The sequence below is a fragment of the Lolium perenne genome, chromosome 5 (genome assembly GCF_019359855.2).
Source record: "Lolium perenne isolate Kyuss_39 chromosome 5, Kyuss_2.0, whole genome shotgun sequence".
In the NCBI taxonomy this organism is placed as follows: domain Eukaryota; kingdom Viridiplantae; phylum Streptophyta; class Magnoliopsida; order Poales; family Poaceae; genus Lolium; species Lolium perenne.
The window spans coordinates 21,684,190-21,711,216 of record NC_067248.2 but is presented as its reverse complement, the minus strand read 5'-3'; the positions used below and the strand labels follow the sequence as shown (position 1 = coordinate 21,711,216).

The 27,027-nt window shown below is 48.0% G+C and overlaps 1 protein-coding gene and 1 pseudogene across 1 annotated transcript in view; one reads left to right on the top strand and one right to left on the bottom strand.

Annotated features, from left to right (window-relative positions):
- The window catches only part of LOC127298798 (putative disease resistance RPP13-like protein 3), a 32,673-nt gene extending 25,973 nt beyond the window's left edge, over positions 1 to 6,700 (top strand). Inside the window, exon 3 of the mRNA XM_051328654.2 lies at positions 4,219 to 6,700. Within this exon, the coding sequence (XP_051184614.1) occupies positions 4,219 to 6,403 (2,185 nt within the window). The 3' untranslated portion in view covers positions 6,404 to 6,700. The remainder of the gene's footprint in view (positions 1 to 4,218) is intronic.
- Positions 6,701 to 18,427: 11,727 nt separating this feature from the next.
- LOC139831223 (uncharacterized) lies at positions 18,428 to 21,778 on the bottom strand (annotated as a pseudogene).
- Between the last annotated feature and the right edge of the window lie 5,249 nt (positions 21,779 to 27,027).

Sequence of the window (27,027 nt, the reverse complement as noted above, 5' to 3'; positions counted from 1 at the left end):
CTTCTTGACGGAGAAATAATATTGGAACAACTTCAGATCCGGGTTTATCCGGAGATGGCCTTCACACAGCGTCACATGGTTGCTTATGGCCAGTATGCTGTTTGGTGATATATTGTGGGGCTGCAGCCCGTACGCCTTCAGGATTTCCGTGAAGAAATCGCTGGGCGGAAAGGAGAAGCCCCGCTCGATGAGCGCCTTGGTCACCACCATCTCTCCGGCTTCAGGAGCAGGAGTCAGAGAACCCGGAACCGTACGCCAGGATCCGGGCCTCAAGAATCCCTCCGCCTCGAAGTTGCGGAGTTCGGCTTCCGTGGTGGTGCAGGGCCACCACTTCCCCTTGGCTTCGCTGTCTCGCGCGCGAGCCTTGGATTTTTTGGCGGCTGCCTCCTCCGCTTTCTTCTCCATTTGTTCAGCTCCCGCGGTTTCTTCCGGGTTGGCTGATCCCTCGATGTTCTTTCCGGAATCCTTTGAGGGCTCCAGCTGAACTGGGACGAAGGGAGGAGGGGCGGAAGAGATTGGCTGCGCCATGATCGGCTCGGATGAGGGAGTCGGAGCTGAAGAAGACATCTACAAAGAAAATGCGAGTTGACTATATTTAGCCGGATCCAATGTTGACACCCTAGTCATCCCTACCAAGCACGGCCAGAAGGTGGAGCTCGAAGGACTTACCGGAATGGAGTCCGCGGTGGTCGGAGTCGCCGGCGGTGAAGTTTTTGCTGCGGTGGCTCGCCGGACTTAAGAACTCGTTGAACTGGATGAACAGCTCACGGTGGCGCTCGAACTCCGGCGATCTTCCGGCGGGTTCCGGCACGCAGGAGGAGGAGCTCGGAGGCGGCGCTGAGGGGAGAAGTGAAAAGGGAGGTGAATGAGAGATTAGGGTGAACGGTGGGATATTTATAGGCCGCAGGAGGAGATTCGTGCTTCGCATCCGGTGGTCGGAACGCAAGCGCCGCGCCGTTGGATGGCTGACATGTGTCGTAAACCCTAAGCGGTAAAAATGGCTAATGATAAGTTACCGCTCAGATCGCCCGAAAATGGCGCCAAGATTGGCGGAACCGTTTGAACTTTTCGAGGTTCCGGGTAGAAGTTTAAAAATTATCAACCGTTATCTCAGCAGGGAAGTAACCCGGAGACACGTTGTAACAATACTGTCGATGGATGAAGTCCCGCGGGATAAAGGAGTTTTCCGACTAAAAGTTGGGAAGAAGAAAAAATGAAGTTGGAGTTCTTCAAGTTTCCCCGTGTTACCGAGAGGAATGTTGGAAGACACAAAGCTTAACCAAGGCGGAAACCAGAGGTGAATCTCGGAGAACTCTGGGGGCTACTGTTGTGGGTATACTTCATGGGTGTACCATCGACAGTGCCTAGATCCGGCAAGCCCGGGTGGCCCACAGATGGTGATGTGGCATGCGGCCCATCGGGTGGTCCAGTTGCTGTTGATCGTGAAGGATGAAGTCCAGCCCAGGATCAGAGAGCCGGATCCCAGCCGATCTTCCGAGAAGGCCGGATCCGTGGAGGCCCATGAGGAACCCGGATCCAGTACGACGTAGGTGGAAGGCGGATCCTTGACGTACCCGGCAAGACATTGTACCGTAGTTAGGCAACCTGTAATCCGGCTAGGACTCTCCATGTAAACCCTAGATTCGTGCGCCTTTATAAGCCGGATCCTGGGAGCCCTAAGGGGCACAACCACAACTCATTGTGATAACGCGAAAGCGCCCAGATAATTCCAGACAAGCAGCAGTAGGCCCTGTCTCCGTGCAGGTGTTCCGAAGCTGGATAAATCGCGTACCACCGTCCCGAGGACTCTCCGCCCTATGGCCCCTACTTCTTCTCCCCCTCGTGAGGATCCCTCCTCCGAGGTACCGTCGAATAGGCAACGACACCCGGATCTAAGGTTTCCCCAAGAGCGCTTGAGCAAAAGATGGGGGCTGCAAAAACGATGCCTTCAACAAGGAAAACGATGCCAAGAGGTGATGTCATTGTCAATCTCGGCTTTCACAGGCAGCCACACGAATCCATACCCGGCTGATTGGAACTTGATGCAGCCGCAGACACCGCCGCCGCCGAAGCGACCAACAATCATGCAGCCCGCGCCATCCACCTCCTTGCTGCCCAGAGATCGGGACCAAAGCCGCCGTCCCTCCAAAGGGCCTACCACCGTGCCGCGGGAGCCACCACGCTATGGTGCCTGGCTGCAACACCCCCACAGATCAGAGAAGACGACGCGCGCTGATCCTTTGTGCAAGGGGACGAGGAGGCCTACCCCGCTGCCGGCGACAACCAGGCTTTGCCAGGCTACTCTTAGTGCCGGCGGGGGAGGAGGAGGATATTTGGGGAGGGGCAGTGGGTGGCGGCTAGGGTTTCCCCCTCCCATCACCCCCCGGGGGCAAGAGGAGTTAGATTTAACTAAGCCCCCAAAAAGGGGATATATATGCACACACTTAATATTATTGCAGCTTTATCATCATCCAGAGTGTAAAATTCATGGATAAAAAATGGACAGAACATAAAGACTACTATCCATCATTGATTATATTCATAGGGCGCAACCACCTCGGTTGAAGGTTATCCTATGCGACAATTTCCAGACGGTTGCACCTGAATTCATAAGCTCATGATATTGCACACCCATGTCTACTTTTTTTTCGATAAAATGAATATATGAATATCACGACGATACTAATTAAACTTATCCTCTTCACCAACAAGATGTCCAAAGATATCAAGGATGCACACAGCCAAGAAAAATATAAAAAAGAGAGAAAAGAAAACAAATGTCCTATCGCAGTATTGAACCACCCGCGACAGTAGCACTCTGACCACCACCGAAGACAACACCCGGACTACGAACGAGATTCTCCAAAAATAATGCATCTAAGAATGAAACAATGCAGAAGCGTTGATGTCACCCGATCAAAGATCTTAGGTTTTCACCCTGGAGAAAGTCTGAGAAAACAATGTCTTCAGCAAGTCCATTGCCAGTTGCAACCAATGATGTCCAGACATTGGGTTTTCACCCTAGAAATCGTGGCTTGGTACTTGAGGAGCACCACCAAGAATGCAGTCCACCTGTGTTGCCACCCTTGCTTGCCAAGACTGCTGCTATCGTTGGTGTCTTGAAGAACAAAGACACTCCAAACTTCACCCCTCGCCAAAATGAAGTCACACTGACTAAAGAAAAGGGCGCAGACGACCGCATGATTCCACTCTAGATTTCAAGTAGCGCCTTATGTCAAACTGCGGAAATATCCAAGAGCTAGATCAAGGAGGCCATCATCAAGAAGATCAGAGACTTGTTGCAAGAAGAACACTAGAGCCAAACTACCCTTATTAGATCCAAGCCAGCAAACCCCACGCCACACATGGGTTCTCTTCGAGACCAGCCACCCCAATCCCCACTGGCAGCCCGAAGGCTTGACCGGTAGCGAAGAAGGCGACATGCGCCGCCCGAAGCCTGACGATGTCGAGCACGCCGGAGGTGAGCCACCTCCACTTAGCCAATGAGGGGTTGCGCTTCCGCACCGCTGCCACAGGACCACGCCGCCATGCTTCTCGCCTAGGCGGCGTCCTGGCCGGCAAATGCGACCCCCGCCGCCATGCGCCATGGGAGAACCACCACCATCTCTCGGTGCCGCCGCCCGAGCTCCCATCCTTCGCCACGATGACCACGCCGAAGGGCTCCCCGTGTGCGATAAGCCGCCGCGCTATAATACCGCCCCGCCACCGCCTTTGACAGCCGGCTTCCTCCAGCAGCAGCGGGAGAGATAAGAGAGGAGGACCTGGGGGCGGCGTCAGATAGGGTTTCCGCCCGAGCCGCCCCTTGTAGAGTGACTCAGTGCATGTGTGGAGTGGTCCTTGTAGACGCCATATTGACTTCTTTCATTCTTTGGTTTTACCAACGAGAGACCCAAGATCCTACAAGCTTAACTAGTCTCCCATCGTTCAACCGGCGACACCACTGATGTGAACCCAGATTTCTTCCCAGTTCGAGTGTGTGTCTTTGTATTCTTGTTTTGCTATTACTGCGAGAAATATTACCCCCTAACAAGTAACATGACGTGTCAAAGGATTCAAGGAACTCCAAAAGCTTTGCAATTTTTTGTGTTGAAAAACATTGAAACTTCCATTCCGAGAACTAAGAGTATGTAGAGTTTCTTTTTTCATCAATGTGAGTGGAGAATATGTAAACCAATAATATATAAAATAAATCTACAGGGATAATATTGTGCTTCCATTGGTGGCACGAGAGAAGCAGCTAGAGTACCTGATGAAATACTTAAAGGCAGAAAACGACACAGGAAGGCAAGAGGTGATGTATGTGATAGGAAAGAGTGGTGTGGGCAAGACAAAGCTTGTGGGGAACATGTACGAGCAGCACGAGACCAAGAATCACTTTGATGTACAGGTTTGGGTGAGCGTTGCACCCAATTTAAGTGCCCCCAGCATCCTGAAGTTGATACTGTACAACTTGGAGAAGGAACTGTACGAAAGTAAGTACTTGGTGGTTATAGATGGTGAAGTTAGCAGCATAGAGTGGGAGCGCATACTAACTCAGCTTCCGTACGGCAAGGCCGGGAGCAAGGTAGTGCAGATCACACAGACCAGACCAGAAGCATCGCACGCCACCTGGCAATGCATTGAACTTGATGATCTCACTATGGATGAAGCCACCAACCTGTTCCTAGCGACACTCTTCATAGAGGACATAGATGAACAGTACTGGAGACATGTGCATCAGAGTGTCCGTGAAGACTTCCAAGAACAAATCTTCTACATTACAGGTGGTCTGCCACTTGCACTTGTGCTTCTATCAGGCCTTTTGAGAACAAAGGAGTGCCCTGCAGAATGGTCTACAGTGATTGACAACCTCAAGGTCAAGGCCCTTCGATGGAAGCGCCTCGACACCTTATTATCCATGTGCTTTGATGACCTTCCACATGACCTAAAATCTTGCTTCATGTACTTTGCTGCCTTGCCAGTGAACACACTTATCAGCGCACGTAGCTTAGTGTGCATGTGGGTGGCGGAGGGATTTCTGGGACCAAAAGATGGCAAGGGAATGGAGAAGGTGGGCGAACACTACTTGAAAGAGCTAATTGCAAGGAGGCTGGTGAACCTTCCACCAGCGGCGGATCAAGCTTCTGGGGACGAGCGTGTGGCCATCCAAAGCAAAGTACATGCCTACTTGCTTCGTGAGGCGCAGGAGGCAAGATTTGTGGAAGTCCATAGAGGGAATGACATCTCTGTGCTGTCCAATCCGCGCCGCCTTTCCCTCCAGGGTGATAGGGACAAGTATGTTGCTCTCGTTAACCCTCTGCCCAGGCTACGGTCTATATTGTCATACTCTGAAAAGGTGGATGATATTAGGGAAGAGGAAGAAGATCAGCAAAACCAAGCATGCCCCTGTCTCCATCACTCAAGACACACGAACGACTCCAAGTCCAAGGAGCTCATGGTCATGGAGTCTGCCATAAGACAACTCCTGCAAGGATCTGAGTTCCTTCGTGTCATCAAGCTGCATGGCCTTGAGATTGGAGACAAGCTACCATCTGATATTGGGAATGTGGTGCACTTGCAATACCTCGGCATCACCTCCTGCTCTCTGGAGCTCATACCACCATCAATTGGAAAGATCGCTGGCCTCCAAACAATAGATGTTCGAGACACCAATGTCACGGTACTTCCCGAAGAGTTCTGGAAGATTCGGGAGCTGCGCCATGTTTTTGGCTTCCTCGTCCTTCCTAGGAAAGTCGGACACCTAAGGCACTTGCAGACTCTGGAAAGCATAAAGCCCCCCGATGTTCATGGCTGGGAGAGAACAACTCTAGAGAAAATGTTACACCTTGAATCGTTGTACATATGGAAGCTCCCCGCCAGAAATGCCAATGCCTTGACCGCTGTCTTTAAACTCCAGTACCTCGTGGTCCTAAGCATACAAGGTGAAATCATTATCTCATATTTGTTCACTCATTCCAACCTTCCGCGACTTCAGGAAATGAGACTAAAGGGGGTTATTGTGCAACCACCAAATTCTCGAAAGAGCAGCTCTGGCTTCTATCTCCCAAACTTGACGAGGCTATATTTGAAGAAGACACAGGTGACGAATGAATTCATAAATAAGCTAGGTAAACTGCCCTTTCTTGCCACTCTTGCCCTAAACCATGACTCCTACGTAGACACAGATGACCATCTTGTATTCATTAGTGGGTTCCAAAGTCTCAAGAAATTAGTACTAGATGTGATGCTGAAGAAGATCGAAATAGGGGACTCAGTGTTTCCTAAGCTTGAGCATCTGGAGGTTTTCACCTATTCAGATGATATTTGTGCCGTCATTCATGGTAACAGACCTCACATTCTAAGCCTAATCAAGCAAGCCGATATCCGCTTGTGTGATGAATAGCCTATCCTAGTCGAAGGTCGGAGCATCAACACGGGAATCTTCAATTATGAGATTTGTAACATAATTTGTAATTTGCTGATTGTGTGTGTGTGCGCGTGCGTTTGTCTATGTATAATGTTATGATTAAATTTGTTTTTATATGTGGTGATTGTAGATGGGCTTGTGATGGCTCAACGCTTGAGCCAGCATTTCAATACTGCCTATAACTATATGTAATAAAGTGGCCAAGAACTGGTTGATAATCCTGTAATGGTTAATGTATGATTGAGTACGTTCAATCAAAATGGACAGTACAGTATTTATGGTGCGGATTAAAAAAGAAATCTAAATATCTGCTACTCCATGCATTATATTTGAGGTTTTTCTGTTCAATATGTCAATAAATTTAGGTTTGTGAGACATAAGGGCTGTTGATCTTGCTCCGAGAGAAGCAAGCCACCATGACCATAGAGGTAGCAGTTAAACGATCGAACTGAAACTGGAATTGGTAAGAAAAGAAAAGAGGCAGTAATTTGTATGGTTGCCTTCTTCGTGATCTTCTTCCGCCATGTCACTGTCAGTTGTTCAACAGACGTGTTCCATCTCACCCTGCTTTTTCAGGATTTGTCACGCTGAGGAGGAGATACCCCCTTCTTTGATCTCCAAAAAAAAAGGAATAAAGAAAAAAAGACACTATTGTGCCATGCTTTCAGGATGCGGATTCCCTTAGCTGTTTAGTTGTCTGTAAGCCTTATTTATTCCCAAAAAAGGCTATCATATCTAATCCCTCTGTCTCACGAAACTAGTCTTGGATTTGTCAAAGCATCCAAATTTTGATAAACTTAAGACAAGTTTCATTATTGGCAGCAACTATTGCGGAAAAAGTATGTGTACTCAAAAGCAATATCTCAGGTTATATGAAAACCTAGAGATTCACACTTTTGGGCTTGCATTATGGCAACTAAGAAGCACTTTTTCCCATTTCACTAGTAGAAAAAGGCTCATTAGTGGCGCACCAAAAATAGATTCTGTGGCGCATGGATGGTGCGCCACAGAAACTTCGCCACAAAAATAAGGTTTCTGTGGCGCACCTTCTCATGCGCCACAGAATTAAGGTTTCTGTGGCGCACCAGTACTTCGGTGCGCCACAGAAAAAGATGCGCCACAGAAGTTCGTTTCAGTGCGCCACAGAAATTGCTCGTATTATACAAGATTTTGAGCTCCCTGCCATAAACATACAGGTTATACACAGCAATATACATATATTATACAGATTATATACAGTTGCAGATATAATATAAATAGCATGTACATTGCACAGATATAACATAGACATCATCATCATATTACTTAGAGCCCGATCGAGATACATATATAGTGACAAGTGTCAAATGTTTTACATACAATTCTTAATTCCTAAAAATTTCACCATTTCGAGATACAAAGCGGTCTTCATCCGGTTCCTCCTTTGCTCCCTCCTCTCTACCCGCCAGGCTCGCTTGCATCGGGGACTTCATCCGGTTCCTCCTCTGATTAAAATAGAAGAAAGTGAGACCAAGCCCAAGTCCGATGCACAAGAGAAATGGAATAAATGCCTCATACATTGTTGGTCAACACAAATATTAACATTTAGGGATGGCGTTAGTGAGACCAAGTCCGATGCACAAGAGATTGATATTTGTGCTATCTTACCAGGCTCACTAACGCCACCCCCAAGTGTACGGTGACCAAACAATTTAATCATCGGCACTAAAATGGAAGAAAGGCCAACAAATCCGATGCACAAGACAAAATGGAATAAATGCCTCATACATTGTTGGTCAACACAAATACTATGGTCAGAAACCATAGTTAAGATACGCCGCAAAGATACTTTGCAGAAGGGCCCCCCTTTCCCCGGCCGCCGTTCCGTGAACGGGTCCTTGACGAGACAACAACGCCGACCTGCCTCTCCGGCGCAGAACCACGGCAGTCCCAGCCGCCTCCCTTATGGCCGCGTCTCCTGCGCTCTTTTCCATGGCCGGACCACGATTGGACTCACCGGGGGCATAATGATAATCGCCATCACCACTATCGTCAGACTCCACAGGTGTAGAGTTCACAGCAGCAGATGCCACTTTTCTTCCCTCGCCGTCCAGTGAACGAGTCTTTGATGCAAAGACCGTGCCGGCCCCTGTTGCCGCGCTTCAGGCCGTGTCTCCCACGCCCTTCACTCTTCGCCTGCGATCGGCCGTCATCGGTTTCCTTATTCCAACGATCAGTCTATTGGTTCACCGGGCAAGAAGGCGAAGAGTGAAGGGCGCGGGAGACACGGCCTGAAGCGGGGCAACAGGGGCCGGCATGATGCTGGGCAGGCCGGCACGGTCTTTGCATCAAGGACTCGTTCACTGGACGGCGAGGGAAGAAACGTGGCATCTGCTGCAAAGTACTCGTCACATGTGGAGTCTGACCATAGTGGTGATGGCGATTATCATTATTCCCGGCCCCGGTGAGTCCAATCGTGGTCCGGCCATGGAGAAGAGCGCAGGAGACGCGGCCACAAGGGAGGCGGCTGGGATTGACGTGGTTCTGCGCCGGAGAGGCAAGTCGACGTTGTTGTCTTGTCAAGGACTCGTTCACGGAACGGCGGCCGGGGAAAGGGGGTCTTCTACAAAGTATATTGCGGCGTATATGTGACCAAACATTCTAATCATCGGCACTAAAATGGAAGAAAGAGCCAAGTGGTATCTCAACTAGATATCATATGCCTCATACTTTGTTGGTCGAAACAAATATTAACATTTAGGGATGGAGTAAGTGATGCCAGGTAGGATGCACAAGAGATTGATATTTGTGCCATCACACCAGGCTCACTTGCTCCACCCCCGAGTGTACGAGTGACCAAACATTCTAATCATCGGCACTAAAAAGGAGGAAAGAGCCAAGTGGTATCAACTAGATAGCATATGCCTCATACTTTGTTGGTCCAAACAAATATTAACATTCAGGGATGGAGTAAGTGAGGCCAGGTAGGATGCACAAGAGATTGATATTTGTGCCATCACACCAGGCTCACTTGCTCCACCCCCGAGTGTACGAGTGACCAAACATTCTAATCATCAGCACTAAAAAGGAAGAAAGAGCCAAGTGGTATCAACTAGATAGCATATGCCTCATACTTTGTTGGTCCAAACAAATATTAACATTCAGGGATGGGGTCAGCGAGGCCAGGTAGGATGCACAAGAGATTGATATTTGTGCCATCACACCAGGCTCACTGGCCCCACCCCAGAGTGCACAAGTGACCAAACATTCTAATCATCGGCAAGTACAAATAAAATTAAAGACCAAATCATTTATAAAGAGAACCATTTAGCATGGAGCAGATGCTCCGTAGGGATTATTCATCACTTGGTATAGACCAAGTGATGCTGGCAAAGGAGAGGCCAAGCAAGAACCAGTAAATCCAGTAAGTGATAGATATGCCTAAACAAGCAAGAACACATAGCATATCCCAGCTAACCAGATGAGACAAGTCTTGGTAGCCAACTGAATCACCTAGCACCACCTAGCCTTTTAAAACCATTAGAAACAGTCCATTTTCTTCAAAGGATACCACAGTGGCATTCATTTACATGATCCCCTACTGTGGATATCTCTATTTTCATCAAAGCCAACAACTAATAGAAATTTATCATTACTCAGTTGAGTTCAAAACAAAGCTGGGGTACCATAAAGATTAATCATCACTTGGTAGTAACCAAGTGATGCTGGCAAGAGAGAGGCCAAGCCTGAGCTAGTAAATCCAGTAGAGATGGATATGCATAAGTAAGCAAGAACACATAGCCTATCCAAGTTAACCAGATAAAACCAACCTTGACAGCCAACTTAATAACCTAGCATCACCTAGTCTTTTAAACCATCAGAAACTTCCCATTTTCTTCAAAGGATACCACAGTGGCATTCATTTACATGATTCCCTACTGTGAATATCTCTATTTTAGTATACCATCATAAGCATTCCATTTAAATCACACATTTTAGTATCTGTTCTTATCCAAGTTTTTGCCTCAGCCTTTGCATCATTGGCTGAGCTAAGACATCAAGCATCTGGCCAGGGAGCATTCTTTCTTTTTAGGGAACTATATGAACTATATGCACATGATCCAGTAAGCATCCCCACTAATCAGAGCATTATAAGCATACCATAAGCTCACAAGAATCCATCAAGTAAATCATCAGGGGTCCAGAAAACTTGGGGTCCAGAAAACTAATCCCAACAGAGAATTACTTGGGGTCCAGAAAACTAATCCCAGGCCAACCAAGAGAAACTATAAATATGTATGTATACAAGCCCACCAGTAGCATTTCATGCATTTAAATTCCTATGAACCAGTTAACCTCACTGAGCACAACAAGCATTTAAATGAACCAGTAGCATCAAATTCCTATGAACCCATCAAGAAAATTGTTAACAGTTAACCTCACTGAGCACAACAAATGAACCAGTAGCATTTCATGCATTTAAATGAACCAGTAGCATCAAATGAACCAGTAGCATTTCATTTTTTGCTATGAACCCTAAACCAGGGCATCAAATTCCTATGAACCCTAAACCTGCAGGGCATCAAATTCAAAGAGGGGATCGAACCAGGGCATCACCGACGACGACGGCATTTCGTCGAGCACATTGTGCTCGCGCGGGAGAGGAAGAGGGAGGGGAGGGGAGAAAGCTCACCGACGACGACGGCAGTTGTGGAGGAGCTCACCGACGATGACGGCAGGGGTGGAGGTCGCGGCGGCTCCTCCACCTTGACGCGGCGGCGGCTCCTCCACCTTGACGCCGCGCCGACCCCTCTTCCTCCACGCCGCAGCAGCTTGTGCTGCTGGTGGCAGGGATGGGTGGAGCGTGGCGGCATGCGGCCCTCGCGGAGGAAGGCGGCGGCGGCGGCGACGACGGCGACGGCAGCGCTCGCCATGGAAGGCGGCGGCGCGCGGCAGTAGGGAGAGGGGAGAGAGTGGTACCGGCGAGGGAGGGGGTACGGCATGATATAGGAGGTGTTATATCTGTGGCGCACCCGCGCCAATGCGCCACAGAACACGTTATTTCTGTGGCGCACCGAGGCTAGTGCGCCACAGAATACGTTATTTCTGTGGCGCACCAAGTGCAGTGCGCCATAGAAATAGTGAAACCAATGATTTGAGGGTGGCAGGGTGTGGGCCCCACATAGTTTCTGTGGCGCATGGATTCCTGGTGCGCCAAAAAAATAAGCAATTTTTGTGGCGCACAGAGTCTGGTGCGCCACAAAACAACTTTCTGTGGCGCATTTTTGGTTGTGCGCCACAGAAGTAAGCTCCCACCTATAAGCGTTTTTCTACTAGTGTTTGGTTCCTTCTCCATTAGGAATGGGTCTGAGATAAGGTTCTGGGATAGATGGTTGGATACAACTACTCTTCGAGAACAATATCCGGCTTTGTACAATATTATTCGCCATAAGGGTGATACCTTACAGAAGGTGATGGAAACTTTTCCACCCTCTATGTCGTTCAGGTGTGATCTTAGTGCTCCCAGACTGACTACATGGAATGAATTGCTACAGAGGTTAGCTTCAATCCAGTTGATTCAGGGGGTCGATGAATTTTGTTAGTCTCACCAAGAATGGTAAATTCTCGGTTAGCTCCATGTACAAAGCCTTAATTATACCCAGTAAACCGGTTGTTAATAATAAATCCATCTGGAAGATGAAGATACCTTTGAAAACAAAGGTCTTTGCAAGATAACCTTGCCAAACGTAACTGTCATGGCTGTACAAAATGTCTTTTCTATCACGAACAAGAGACAATAAAATACATTTTCTTCAGTTGTCGAATTGCTAGGTCTATATGGTCAATCATTCAGATAGGTTCTACCTTATCACTAGTGGAAAATGAGGCTTTAGCACCGGTTGGTAAGGGGCTTTAGCACCGGTTGCCCAACCGGTGCAAAGCATCCGGTTCTAAAGCCCCACCCCTTTAGCACCGGTTGTGTTACGAATCGGTGCTAAAGGGGCTCCACGTGGCCCGGGATAGGTGCTGCGTTTGGAGGACCCTTTAGCACCGGTTCGGTCCAGGTACAATTTTCGCTATAAATTTTAAAAAAAAAATTGAAATTATTTTTTTGAATTTTTGAATTTCTCTATTTTCAGATATTTGAATTGTTTGACAGTTTCCACTCTAATCACCCTTATTCTCATGTCAAAGTACATACTTATGGTCAAACTTCCCGATCGGTCACCCATCCTCACACTAGCCCACCTTTAGCACGCTTAACTTCTCCATTTCTTCCGCACACGCTTCCAAGACTACACTCATAACTCCTTGATAATAATATGCTATGAATTGTATTAACCCTTAGACTTTGATAATACATGATTTTATTTTTTGAATTCTAAATGATTTTACAAATAAGCAACAATGATTTTAAGTAATAATAAGCAACAATTAATTTCAAATAATCTTTATGCATAATTCAATTATTAATTAAAAACTCGAAATATTTCAAAAAATCAAAAAAAAAATCAAAAAAAACATAATAAATTCCAAAATTCCAAATAATTAGAAACTGAAATAATCAACAAAATAATATAAAATTTCAAAAAAAAATCATTTTTTCTTATTTTTTTAAAAAAATCTAAAATCTTCTTGCTTTCATATTTTCCTTTGGAATTTTGAGAATCTAAAAATTGGCTAAGAATTCGGATGTAACTTTTTTCCACGATCATTTTGATATATTATACGTTTTTTTTCGACTTCGTATGCAACCAGAAAAGCCGTTTTATCTTTTTCTAAACTTTTTTTGCAAAAAAAAATTGAAATTGAAATTTATTAATTTTCCCTAATAGTAGGTTGCGTAACATACATGAATCTGAAAAGATTTTATTTTTTGAATTTTCTATTATTTTCTTTTGTATTTTACAGAGCTAAAAAAGGCGATCCATACCACGAACCGGTGCTAAAGGGTAGACCCGGTGCTAAAGGGTTCGCGGCTGACGCCAACCCTTTTGTACCGGTTCGTGGCACGAACCGGTGCTAAAGCTCCCGCACGAACCGGTGCTAAAGCTCTGACCTCTCGAACCGGTGCTAATGCACCGTTTAGTCTGGATTCGTAGCCTAACCGGTGCTAAAGCTCCGGGCAGCTCTGAACAAAAGCCTCTTTTTCTACTAGTGTATATCCACCTCGCAGCATTGCAAATATTTTTGGCAATTGGCTAAACGGGATTGACGCTAGGTATAAAACGCTTATCAGGGTGGGCGCGATTGCTATCGTATGGTTGCTTTGGCTATGTAGAAATGACAAGGTTTTTAATTACAAAAATTCTTCTCTGTTGCAGGTTGTCTACCGCGCTACGGCTTTTATCCGTTCATGGTCGCCACTCCAACGTTTGGAGGATCGTGACCTCTTTACAGAGGTGTCTACACGATTGGAGGACACGGTGAAGAAGTTTATTTTCCAACATAGGTGGCTGCATAATAGGCGTATTGAGGCCAATGAAGCTTAGCCGGGATCGTCTCCTGTTTTTTTCTTCTCTTTTTTCATCTAGGAGTACTTTGTTTGAACACTTATGAGACTTGAACGGCTGTGTGCATCTTAGTTATGCAGAAGCTGGGTGTAATGCTTAAACTTTTTGAGTAATAAAGCACCTTTTATCGAAAAAGACAAGTTTCATAGAACGGAGGGAGTACTTGTTTCCAGCCATGTAGGTGCAGGAAAAACCACCTATAGTACATAATTTGGGAAACACCATACAAGGAACACTAATAATTAACACAAACTCCAGCAAAATGGTAGTGTACGTATCTAATAGATGTGCCCTGACAGTTTTTTAGCTGTTTGTCAGCATATTCAGTGTGCATCCTCCTTCAGTTTCCCATAGTGCGTATAGGCTGAAATCACATGAGATGGAATTTCTCAGGCATCTCATCAAATGTCCGGAGCACATCATCCACACAGTCGCACGTTGTGTACATGTCAAGGACGGCACATCCTGCGAACACGTTGGACATTTTTAAAGAGAAGGCCTAAGCCCTGCGTTAAATTAATAACGCCCGGTAGGACGGAAACCAGTACATCGACACTTACAAGGACCTGCTGGGGTTACCAGCGCAACATTACAGCATTGGAGGACAACAGGAGAAACAAAAGGGGGAACAAGCAACGCTAACTAGGAACTAGGTAGAGATCTTGAGCCCAGCTAAGAGGCGAAGAATCCTGCTGAGAGGGCGCGGCGCCGACACTGTCCAGACTAACAGACCTCCCAAGCAGAAACAGAGCACGCCCATGACCGAAGGAGCTTGGTTGACTTCATGATTCGAGATTCTGAAGGAGGAGGGCTTGAATGCGACGCCTCCAAGGAGGAAGACGGCGCCCAAGGGCGTCGACGTCGCCTGCACCGGCCAAGGCCTTGCCGAGCTTTCGCCCTAGCCCAAACACCACCCCAAAGACGCAACCTTGACGCTTGTCCAACGACACACTGAGTCCACGGCTTGAAGAAGATATCATCGGCGTCACCCGTGGCAAGACGCCAAGCTAGACAACCACCCCTGGGTTTCTAGGTAGCCGACCGAACCGGGATGACCACCGTGTAACTGTAACCAGGAGACAGTGGCGGCGAGAAGCGCAAGGAGGGTGAGAGGGTGAGCCTAGAGTCGATGAAGACAGACTTCGCCCCGACCGGAGAAGCACGCAAGTTTCGCAAGGAGGCGTGATCCAGCCACACAAAAGGAGGGACATTTGGTGGCGCCTCCAAGAAGGTAAATGGCGTCAAGGACGTCATCGTCACCCGCACCGGCCATAGCCTTGCACGGCTTTCGCCGGTTTCCCGTCCCGCCAGTAGCCGGCCAACGCCATGAGACCGTAGAAAGGAACCAGAAACCAGACACCGCCGACAACACCTCCTCAAGTGTTGCCGGCCCAAGGAGATGGGGAGACCCAATCCCAAGAGTCACCTACTCCAAGCTCATCGCCGACACCGACCGCACCAATCAACCAAGCAAGAGCTCCAAGATCGCGCGATGGCCTATCCACTCCGCCTTAGTCCATCCCATCTCACAGATTGACCCGACAAACCTCGGATCTGGGGAAATATGGTTCATTTTCCGCGGAAATGGCCCAGCACCTCGTCAAGATCATGGCGAGGCGACAGCGAGAGACAGGTGCTACACATCACCACCTCCGCATCACCCGAGTGACCGCGGCCAGTAACAGTCCAGCACCAGGCAATGCTGTCCACCCCTGGAGCAGCGCCGCCGCCCGAGCCCACCCCTGGAGCCGAGCCCACCAGATTGCCCCGGGCCGCCGCCCTGCATCCAAGGCCACGCCGCCCCGCCGCCCTCACGGCCGGAGATGCGAGCCAAACATGGCCGCCGCGCGAGGCAACGCCGAAGACCACCGCCCGGAGCCGCCGCTCCGACGCCCAAAAGCCCCCACCGAGTCTCCCCCAACAGCCACACCCGCACCAGCACCTACCCCAACCATGGCAAATCCAGAGGACCCGCCGGCCTGGAGAGACGTACCTGGACCGGGGCGGCCGCGGGCGGCGACAGCAGCACCGGCGAGCCACGCGCGGCGACCTCCCTTCCTGTGGCCGCGTAGAGGAGCCGAGGGCCGAGATCCGAGATCCCCGCCGTCCCCTTCACCGGCGCCGTGGTCTTCGACCGGCAGCACCTCCGGGGACGACGAGGGGCGAGGGAGGGCGGCGGGGTGAGTTAGGGTTTCGCCCCCCGCGTCGCCTGGAGGAGACGACGCGAGGCGCGGGTCGTTTTCCTTCAACACGTTGGACATGTGGCCGGATCTTACGAGATAAGAAATTCTAGTGTGCCTTCCTAGCCCGATCATTGCCATGCATGCTCGACGAAGCCTTAGAGCCGGTTCTGAAGGCTGCCGGCCGGAGAAGAAGGGCGGCGTGGGCGGTGGCGGTGGCGGCGGCGCGGGCGGTGGCGGTCGGCGGCGGCGCGGCGGCGTCTGCCGCGGAGGAAGCCGGCGCGCGGCCGGGCGGGCGCGGGCGGTGGCGGCGGAGCTGGCGCGCGGGGACGGGCGCGGAGGAGGCGGCGGCGCGGGCTGCGGCAGCGCAGCCGGCGGCGGCGCGGGAGGCGCAGCGGCGCGGGAGGCGGCCTGACGGCGGCGGCGGCGCGGCTCTAAAATTGGGCAGCCTGACGGCAGGGACTTGTTCCTCGCGCGAATGGAGAAGACGGGTGGGCGCGGGGCAGTTTATACTGCGGACCTTTTGCACCGGTTCGTGGCTAGAACCGGTGCAAAAGACCCTTTTGCACCGGTTCCAGCCACGAACCGGTGCAAAAGGTCCATTTTTTTCGCTGCCTTTTGCATTTTTCCCGCCTTTTTTTTGGGTGTTTCGCGCGGGATAGGTTCCCGCCACGACGCCGCGCGTGATAGGTTCCTGTCACACGACGCCGCGCAAGTTATTTTGCCACGACGCCACGCGGGATATTTTCCCGCCACGCGACGACGCCGCGCGGGATATTTTCCCGCCACGCGACGCCGCGCGGAATATTTTCCCGCCACGCGACGACGCCGCGCGGGATATTTCCCCGCCACGACGCGCAGCATGGAGATTTCCCGCCTACACGCCCTCTATAAATAGTACGCCCCCGTCTCTCCCATTTGACTCATCACCGAACCCTAGCCCATTGCACAATGCCCCCAAAGCCGCACCCGCCGCTGGTGGAGGTGGACCCGCAGCTCGCAGAGATAGAGGAGTGGGAGGAGCTGTAGTAGCAGCTGCGGTAGCCAGGAGGGCAGCAGCGGATGAGGTGGATCCGCAGCTCGCAGAGATAGAGGAGTGGGAGGAGGCGGCGCTAGCGGCTACCATAGAAGCATTTGAGAGGCAGAGTCTCCAGGAGCTGCATAAGCGGCCACGTGTGGCGGATCTGGATAGTGATGAGATGCATAAGCGTCGTCGTGAGGAGGAGCTACGGCAGGAGGCGGCAGCCAGGAGGGCAGCAGCGGATGCGCGGAAGAACTAGTAGAAGTTGTTATTTTAGTTTAACTTTAGTTAATGTTAAATTTCAATAAAGTCGTTGTCGTTGTTTTAGTTTAAGTTTAGTTAATGTATCTTGTTAAATTTCAATAAAGTCGTTGTCGTTAGTTTATATACCCCTTTTATCCCGGTTCCTGGCTTGAACCGGTGCTAAAGATGGTGATACCCCTTTTATCCCGGTTCCTGGCTTGAACCGGTGCTAAAGATGGTGGATTAGTTTATATACCCCTTTTATCCCGGTTCCTGGCTGGAACCGGTGCTAAAGATGGTGGATTAGTTTATATACCCCTTTTATCCCGGTTCCTGGCTGGAATCGGTGCTAAAGATGGGGGGGCTAAATCTGGGGGAGGCTTATCTGGTGTTTGCCTTATCTGGGGTGGCCTCATCTCGGGGGGATTATCTGGAGGCACATTGCTATATATAGCCCCTCCGGGGAGAGTCCCGCTCGGAAGCTGCTAGTATACACCCAACAACATCTCCTCTAACAGTATTGGGGAAAGGGTTGGGAAATCTCCCGTGGCGCAGCTTCTCGAAGATGTCGTTGGTGCACACACCCTACGACATCTTCGGAAGTTGCGCCTCGGAAAAATTTCCCCTCAAGCCCATGAAAGACTACATCTCCTCTAACAGTATTGGGGAAAGGGTTGGGAAATCTCCCGTGGCGCAGCTTCTCGAAGATGTCGTTGGTGCACACGCCCTACGGCATCTTCGGAAGTTGCGCCTCGGAAAAATTTCCCTGCAAGCCCATGAAAGACTACATCTCCTCTAACAGTATTGGGGAAAGGGTTGGGAAATCTCCCGTGGAGCAGCTTCTCGAAGATGTCGTTGGTGCACATGCCCTAGGGCATCTTCGGAAGTTGCGCCTCGGAAAAATTTCCCTGCAAGCCCGTGAACGACTCTATAAATATGCTACAAAAAGCCAACCATCTCCACTTTTAATATCTTACATACAGTTACATGATTACACAAAAATAAATGTGACACCATTTTGAGATACTCATTTGTGCCATGAACATTCTTCAATTAACTTGACGATGGAGCATCTTCATCATTTAACCTTCTTCGGCCGTAACCATGGAGCATCTTCATCATTTAACTTGATGCTTGGGTCAATGTTCACTGTCAAGGGAGGAATTTCAGCAAACTTATTATAATCTTCTGACATGTCTGTCTTGTCCTCGACTCCCACGATGGTTATTTTCCCTGAAAGAACTATGTGACGCTTTGGCTCATCGGATGAGCTCGTTTCCTTATGTTTTCTTTTCCTCGGTCTGGAGGACATGTCCTTCACATAGAAAACCTGAGCCACATCATTGGCTAGGACGAATGGTTCATCTCTGTAACCAAGATTGTTGAGATCCACTGTTGTCATTCCGTATAGCTGGTCTACCTTTACCCCTTTTCCATCCAGCTTGACCTATTTGCACCGAAACAAAGGGATCTTAAAAGAAGGTCCATAGTCAAGTTCCCATATCTCCTCTATGTAACCATAATATGTGTCATTTTCCCCACTGTTAGTGTTTGTTGCATCAATGCGGACACCACTGTTTTGGTTGGTGCTCTTTTTATCTTGGGCGATCGTGTAGAAGGTATTTCCATTTATCTCGTACCCCTGGAAAGTCACTACAGTCGAAGATGGTGACCCGGCCAACAAGTACAACTGATCTCCAATATCGTTGTTATTAATGAGATGTGTTCGGAGCCAACCGCCGAATGTCTGCATATGTTTATCTGTAATCCAGTCTTCTGACTGCCCCGGGTGTTGGGAGCGTACAATATTCTTGTGTTCAGTGATATACGGGGCCACCAAGGTGGAACTTTGTAGAACTGTGTAGTGTGCTTGAGTGAAAGAAATCCCGTCCCTACATATCATTGATTTCCTTCCTAGTGTGCCTTTTCCACTTAGTCTCCCCTCATGCCGCGATTCAGGAACACCAATCGCTTTAAGGTCAGGAATAAAGTCAACACAGAACTCAATGACCTCCTCTGTTCCATAGCCCTTGGAGATGCTTCCTTCTGGCCTAGCACGGTTATGACCATATTTTTTTAAGACCCCCATGAACCTCTCGAAGGGAAACATATTGTGTAGAAATACAGGACCGAGGATGGCAATCTCTTCGACAAGGTGAACCAGGAGATGCGTCATAATATTGAAGAAAGATGGTGAAAACACCAACTCAAAACTAACAAGACATTGCACCACATCCTTCTGTAACCTTGGAAGACTAGCTAGATCGATTACCTTCTGAGATATTGCATTGAGGAATGCACATAGCTTCACAATGGGTATTCGAACATTTTCCGGCAGAAGCCCCCTCAGTGCAACCGGAAGCAACTGCGTCATAATAACGTGGCAGTCATGCGACTTCAGGTTTTGGAATTTTTTCTCTGCCATATTTATAATTCCCTCTATATTTGATGAGAATCCAGATGGCACCTTGATACTGTAAAGGACTTCAAAAAAGATTTCCTTCTCTGCTTTGGTAAGAGCGTAGCTGGCAGGACTTAAGCGACTCCCTGTATCTTTCTTGTAATTCTGTTCTTGCTTGTTTTTTGGGACTTTCATACGATATTGGTCCTCCCGTGCTTCTGGTGTATCTTTTGTCTTCCCATACACGCCTAAGAAGCCTAACAGGTTCACGCAAAGATTCTTCGTCACGTGCATCACGTCGATTGAAGAGCGGACCTCTAGGACTTTCCAATAAGGTAGATCCCAAAATATAGATTTTTTCTTCCACATGGGTGCGTGTCCGGTAATGATGTCATTCGGAACAGATTGACCGCCAGGACCCTTTCCAAAGATTACTTTTATGTCCTTGACCATATCAAGTAAAGCATCACCGGTACGGAGTTCAGGCTTCTCCCGGTGATCTGCCTCACCTCCGAAATGATTGCCTTTCTTTCTGACGGGGTGCCTCTTTGGAAGAGATGGACGATTCCCCAGGTACACATCCTTCTTACATTTATTCAAATATGCACCTTCGGTCTCATCTAAACAGTGCGTGCATGCATTGTATCCCTTGTTTGTCTGTCCTGAAAGGTTACTAAGAGCAGGCCAATCATTGATGGTCACGAAAAGCAACGCTCGTAGGTTAAATGACTCATGTTTGTACTCATCCCATGCATGTACACCTGGTTTGCTCCACAACTGTAAGAGTTCTTCAAATAATGGCCGTAGGTACACATCAATGTCGTTGCCGCGTTGCTTTGGGCCTTGGATGAGCACTGACATCATAATGAACTTCCGCTTCATGCACAACCAAGGCGGAAGGTTATAGATACATAGAGTTACAGGTCAGGTGCTATGACTGCAGCTCTGTTCCCCAAAAGGATTCATTTCATCTGTATTTAGACCAAACCTTAAGTTCCTCGCGTCATCTGCAAAGTCCGGGAACTCTCTATCGATTGTCCTCCACTTCGACCCATCAGCGGGGTGTCTCAGCATCTCGTCTTTCTTACGGTCTTCTTTGTGCCATCGCAACAACCTGGCATGCTCTTTATTTCTAAACAGACGTTTCAACCGTGGTATTATAGGAGCATACCACATAACCTTGGCAGGAACCCTCTTCCTAGGGGGCTCGCCCTTAACATCACCAGGGTCATCCCGCCTGATCTTATACCGCAGTGCAGTGCATACCGGGCATTTTTCTAAATTTTCGTACTCAGCGCGGTAGATGATGCAGTCATTAATGCATGCATGCATCTTCAGCACCTCTAATCCTAGAGGGCAGAGAACCTTCTTTGCTTCGTACGTACTGTCAGGCAATTCGTTATCCTTTGGAAACCTCCTCTTCATTATTTTCAGTAACTTCTCAAATGGCTTGTCACATATACCAGCCTCTGCCTTCCATTGCAGCAACTCCAGTGTGGCACCGAGCTTTGTGTTGTCATCTTCGCAATTTGGGTATAACTTCTTTTTGTGATCATCTAACATGCCCTTTAACTTTCGCTTCTCGTTTTCAGTTTCTGCTTCTCTGTGTGCATCAGCGATGGCCCGACGAAGATCATCATCAACGGGCTCATCTGATGCCTCTTCATCTTCACCTTCTCCTGCCTCTTCATCTTCATCATGCCCTGTTGCAGTATCACCGTAGTTAGGGTACATATCATCATCCTCTTCTTCTTCATCGTCATCTTCCATTATAACCCATCTTTCTCCATGTTTGGTCCAACAATTATAGCTGGGCATGAAACCTTTCCAAAGCAGGTGGGAGTGAATGACTTGCCATTCAGGGTATTGCTTTAAGTTCCGGCAATCAACACATGGATAACACATAAAACCATCCGCCTATGGGTTTTCCTCAGCCACACGGATAAATTCTTTCAGGCCCGAAGTGAACTCGGGTAGACGTCGGTCAACGTACATCCATTACCGCCGGTTCATCTACATCAAATAATTAAGTTTATCAAAAAACCATTACAAAACATCATAATATATATAAATAGTGGAAATTTGCACCGTACAAATGAAAGGGTAAAGTTGCTTAACCTTGATCGAGGAGGAAAGAAAGAGGAGAAAGCTTAAGTGTCGCTCCGGCACCTCATATCATTTTTGTTTTGTGTAAAATCAAGCGGCATCATTCTCTCAGACATTTCATCGAGCACCTTATGTGCATGCCAAAGAAAAGCAAAGTAGCACTCAACACACACACCTTTCTCCAAGAAAAAATGAAGTGAGTTGGCTGGTTGGGAGTGAGCTCAATATATAGGGCAAAGGGTCCTTTAGCACCGGTTCGTGTTACGAATTGGTGCAAATGAGCTATCTTTTGCACCGGTTCGTAACACGAACCGGTGCTAAAGGTTCCGCGGCTGGCACGTGCCTGGTGACGAACCTTTAGCACCGGTTCGTGTTACGAACAGGTGCAAAAGATAGCTCATTTGCACCGGTTCGTAACACGAACCGGTGCTAAAGGTCCCTCGAATGTCCAGACCGCACGAACCGGTGCTAATGACCCCCTTTAGCACCGGTTCGTGCCAAATTCGGTGCAAAAGTTCTTTGGGGCAAAAAATCAAAGCCCTTGTTTCTACTAGTGGATGTGGAGATGCACGGCGCGGTGCTCGTGGAAGAGGAGCAACTGCTGGCCGCGTAGGTGGTGGACGAGGAGCAGCTGCAGGCCGAGGTGCTCGTGGAAGAGGTACAGGTGTGGTGGTCGCGGAAGAGGGGCTGCCGCTGGCCGTGGAGGCGGTGATTTTCAGGGAGATGATCACGCCGATGGAAATAACTTCTCGTTTGAGGACCACGGGATCGTTTCGAGGACGAGGGGGAGCCAGAAGGGGATTCACGGGAGACGTAGTCGTGTTCCGTGTGCACTCTCGTCGGCTAGATTGATCTCGGTCTTGCAGACGAATAAAACACCAACTCATCTCGTATAAAAGTAAGACTCCCTGTATTAACTTAAAGCTGGGAACTCGTGCCTTCAGTTGGCTCCTTATAACAAATATTCACCTGTTAATCAAGTGATTTCGTTTTGGCGGAGGTCAACATCTTTTTTCTTGCTCTTTTAGGTCTTATCGATTTCTCTTCAGTTAGCCAAGAGACGCAGCTGGTGTATGTATGGCCGACATTGAGGGCGACGTGGCCATGGCACAGCCTGCCTTTCCCCGGACCATACTTTTGGTGTGTGCAGAAGCTGCAATGGACTTCATTGTCAACCTGCTCAACCTCAATGGCGGCGGTGAGGACGCCGTGGCGGCGCAGCCAGAGGATCATAGCAGGTGGATCCTCATGTATCTACTGTTTGCCGGCGGCGCCGTCACGCTTGGGGCCTTCTGCTTCCTGATGCTTTATGAGTACAGTTGGATGGTGTGTACCCCAGTCATTGCAGTTTCGTGCATCCTTATACTCCTTTTTAGTATTGGCTTAGCAGATTCCCAAGTTGGGTTCCAGGACGAGCATCATAATAGGCTCTTAGATTTCTTGCTCCAGTTGTAGCAACCTAATTAACTAGCTGTTAGATAATTAGTCATCAGTACTATTCGTACTAGCTAGTATATACTTTACGTACGTGTTATTTCTCCATATATAACCTTTATCGGAAGTACTCAGACCCGCCATAAAGCTCTTTCATGTGTAAGATGAGACTATCTTCAATTTTGCATCCAGCAGATCTCCAGTCGGATAGTATTTGGCTCTAAAAATCGAGTCCGGTAATCTTTACTATTATACGAGATCGATGGTGTTGGTAGATAAAAAAAATCGAATCCATAGTGTTGGTAGGTTAAAAAAACCCGGATCAACTAGCCTTATGTCTTTCATACATCAAGAAAAACATCGTGTTCCTTCCGTGCTTCCGTCAAACGATCGCTAAAAAAACCCGGTCCAGTGCATAGGTAATCCGGTTTTGCGTCGTCGCCCTCAGCCAAAGGTGCGATCGCACGTATCCTCGTACGACTATGCAATGTATATCTGAATTCTTTTCGAATTCTTGGACGATCGGTCTCTCTACATATGATTGATCAACACGAGTTTACGAGGCCGTGGTAACATTAGCGAAAAAGACCACGTGTCTACGCACATGACGGCGGAGGATTGGCACCAGCAACATCTCACTTTCCGATCTGCTCGTCACAACAATGCGGAGAATGCGCCGACGGCAGCCATGGCCACGAACCAGCCGATGAGGATGGTGTGTCCCCATATATATAGAAAAACACGAACCGCCAACGTATCCTACTCTCCCATTGCCGCCGCCGAGAGAAACCAGAGAACGAAGAGGATGCGACCACCGCTGTCACCACCACCGATCTGATCTCTTGGCGCCTCTGGATTTAAGTTAGGCTGACATGCTCCGAGCTCGCGATTCGACGTCATGGATCATCGTGACACACGCTGTCCTAGAACTAGCTGATATACTGGTACGACGTCAAGCACGGGGGAGGAGGCGCACGAGCTCACCAGAGGCGGTCGAGTCGTTGGTGCTCGCCATGCGGGTGCATGCGTCCTCTACCCTTATGTTCCACGTGATGCCGTTCAGGGTCCTTCCGTGGCTGACTTGGGGGATGCTCAAGATCTTGGAGGTGGACATACCGGTCTTGAATGGTCAATTGGTCACGGACTTCAAACTGGAGTAGATCTCGTTGCTGCTTATCTGCTAAGACTGCTATGTTATGGAGCTAGCGGAGATTGCAGATGCAAATGAGCGTGGAGATGAGGCTTAAATTGTGTGCTTTCATGTTCTAGATCAGCTCTATGGCTTGCGTATTTTTGAGCCTGCTTGGTGACTGGATTAGCTGTGAAGCTAGCTCGCCATGATGCCAGAGTGTGCTTTAGTAATGAAGAGGATGAGTATAGACGAGGGCTAAAAAAAAGTAGAGATTGGTCTCATTGCTGCAAAATTCTTTCTTCAGATAATATGCTTCTGCTATTAGTTTGGTCAGACAAGAAAAAACAAAATTGAGAGATATGTGGTGGAGATAAGATTAGGCTTGTGGATTCTGGTGGACATATCAACCCTGCAATTTACCTCCGATATTATTATTATTATTTTTATTACTATTGGGTTAAAAGAAACTGTTCCCGTTACAAATAGTGTATTTTCAGATTTGGTATTGTGTCCAATAGAGAAGATAAGGTGATGGGGCCCGTGGCTGTTAAACTATAGTGTTAATTGTAGCATATGTAATCTAATTTTTTTCGATAAAGGGGGTTTTATTACTCGAAGTATCAAGTATTACACCCAGTCTCTGTATAGCTAAGATGCATACAGCCATTTATGAATCCAATATCCAAGAAAAAGCTAGTACATAAAGGGTAAAGGAAAAAAGCCAACTAGTCGACAACTCCATTAGCTTCTATCCTACGGCTATGCTACCACCCATGTTGGGTAATAAAGTCATTGGCCGTATTCTCCAAACATGTAGACACCTTCATAAATAGGTCTCGGTCCTCGAAGTGTTGAAGCGGTAACCATGAACGGAGTATAGCTGTACATCTGTAGATAACCTGCATGATAGAGGATTTTTTATCATTAAAAACCTTGTCGTTTCTACACAGCCAAAGCGACCATACAACTGCAATCGCTCCCACTCGGATAATCGTTTTATACCTTGAGTCCACCCCATTTAACCAATTACCAAATATATTGGTTATACTATGGGGTGGGCACAGGGTAGAACCTATCTGAATGATTAACCATATAGATCTAGCAACCCGACAGTTGAAGAAAATGTGTTTTATTATCTCATCTTCGTGACAGAACACACATTTCTTGCAACCTGGCAGTTGCGTTTTACAAGGTTATCTTTAGTAAGAATCACACCTCGACGAAGATACCAAGTGAAGACCTTCATTTTTAATGGTAACTTCATCTTCCAGATGGATTTATTATTTAAAATCGGTTGGGTAGGAATGCAAAGGGCTTTATACATTGAGGCAACCAAGAATACATCATTCTTGGTAAGACTCCAACGGAATACATCAAACCCCGTGAATAATTGTATTGAATCTAACCGCTGAAGCAGTTCGTTCCAAGAGTCAAGGCGGGGACCAATAAGATCACGTCTGAACGTTACCGAGGGTGGAGAAGATTCCATCACCTTCTGCAAGGTGTCCCCTTTATGACAAACAATATTGTATAAGGCTGGATACTGTTCGCGGAGAGTGGTTGTTCCCAACCATTGATCCTCTCAAAAACGTATCTCCGCCCCATTCCTAATGGAGAAGGAGCCAAACGGAAAAAAGTATTTCTTTGTTGCCATGATGCCAGCCCAGAAGTGTGAATCCCCCGGTTTCCAAATAACCTGGGATATCGCCTTTGAGCCTACATACTTTTTTTGCAGCAGTTGTTGCCATACACCGTACTCTGTTAATAACCTGGCCAGCCATTTTCCTAGCAATGCCCTGTTTTTAACTTCTAGATAGTGGACCCCAAGTCCACCTTGATCTTTTGGACGGCATACAACGCTCCATTTTGTCAACCGATATTTTTTCTTTTCACTATCCCCTTGCCAAAAGAATCTTGATCGGAAGTAATCCAAACTATGCAAGACTCCTTTGCGTAACTGGAAGAAAGAGATCATATACATTACCATATTTGTAAGTACTGAATTTATAAGGACTAATCTTCCCCCAAGGGATAGGAGCTTTCCTTTCCAACTAGTAAGACGTTTCTAAAGTCGTTCTTCGGCAATTTTCCATTTGGCCAGAGGTAGTCTCCGATGATGAATTGGAATACCAAGATAGCTAATTGGAAAACAACCAAGCCCACAGCCGAATAACTCGGCATAAAGATTGGCATCATCTATGGCTTCGCCAAAACAAAACAACTCACTTTTATGGAAGTTGATCTTAAGATGTGACAATTGCTCGAATGCTGAAAGAATTAACTTATGGGTTCGTTGCATAGAAAAAAAAAAATCTACCGTGAATAAGAACAAAACCAAGATCCTATCTAGGAAAAGCCAAGATCTGAACTATGAAGATCGAAGCAGCGAGAAAGAAGAGAGACTAACCCTCGAAGATCCAAAGCCTAAATGAGATCATGTCTCGTGGTTGATGTAGACGATCGTTTCGGTGCTGCAATCCGGCAGCACTTCCGTACTCGGTCGCACGTACGGTGTCGATGAAGTCCTTCCTCTCCCCGTTCCAGTGGGCAGCGGAGGTGTGGTAGATCTCCTCGGAATCTCAGCAGCACG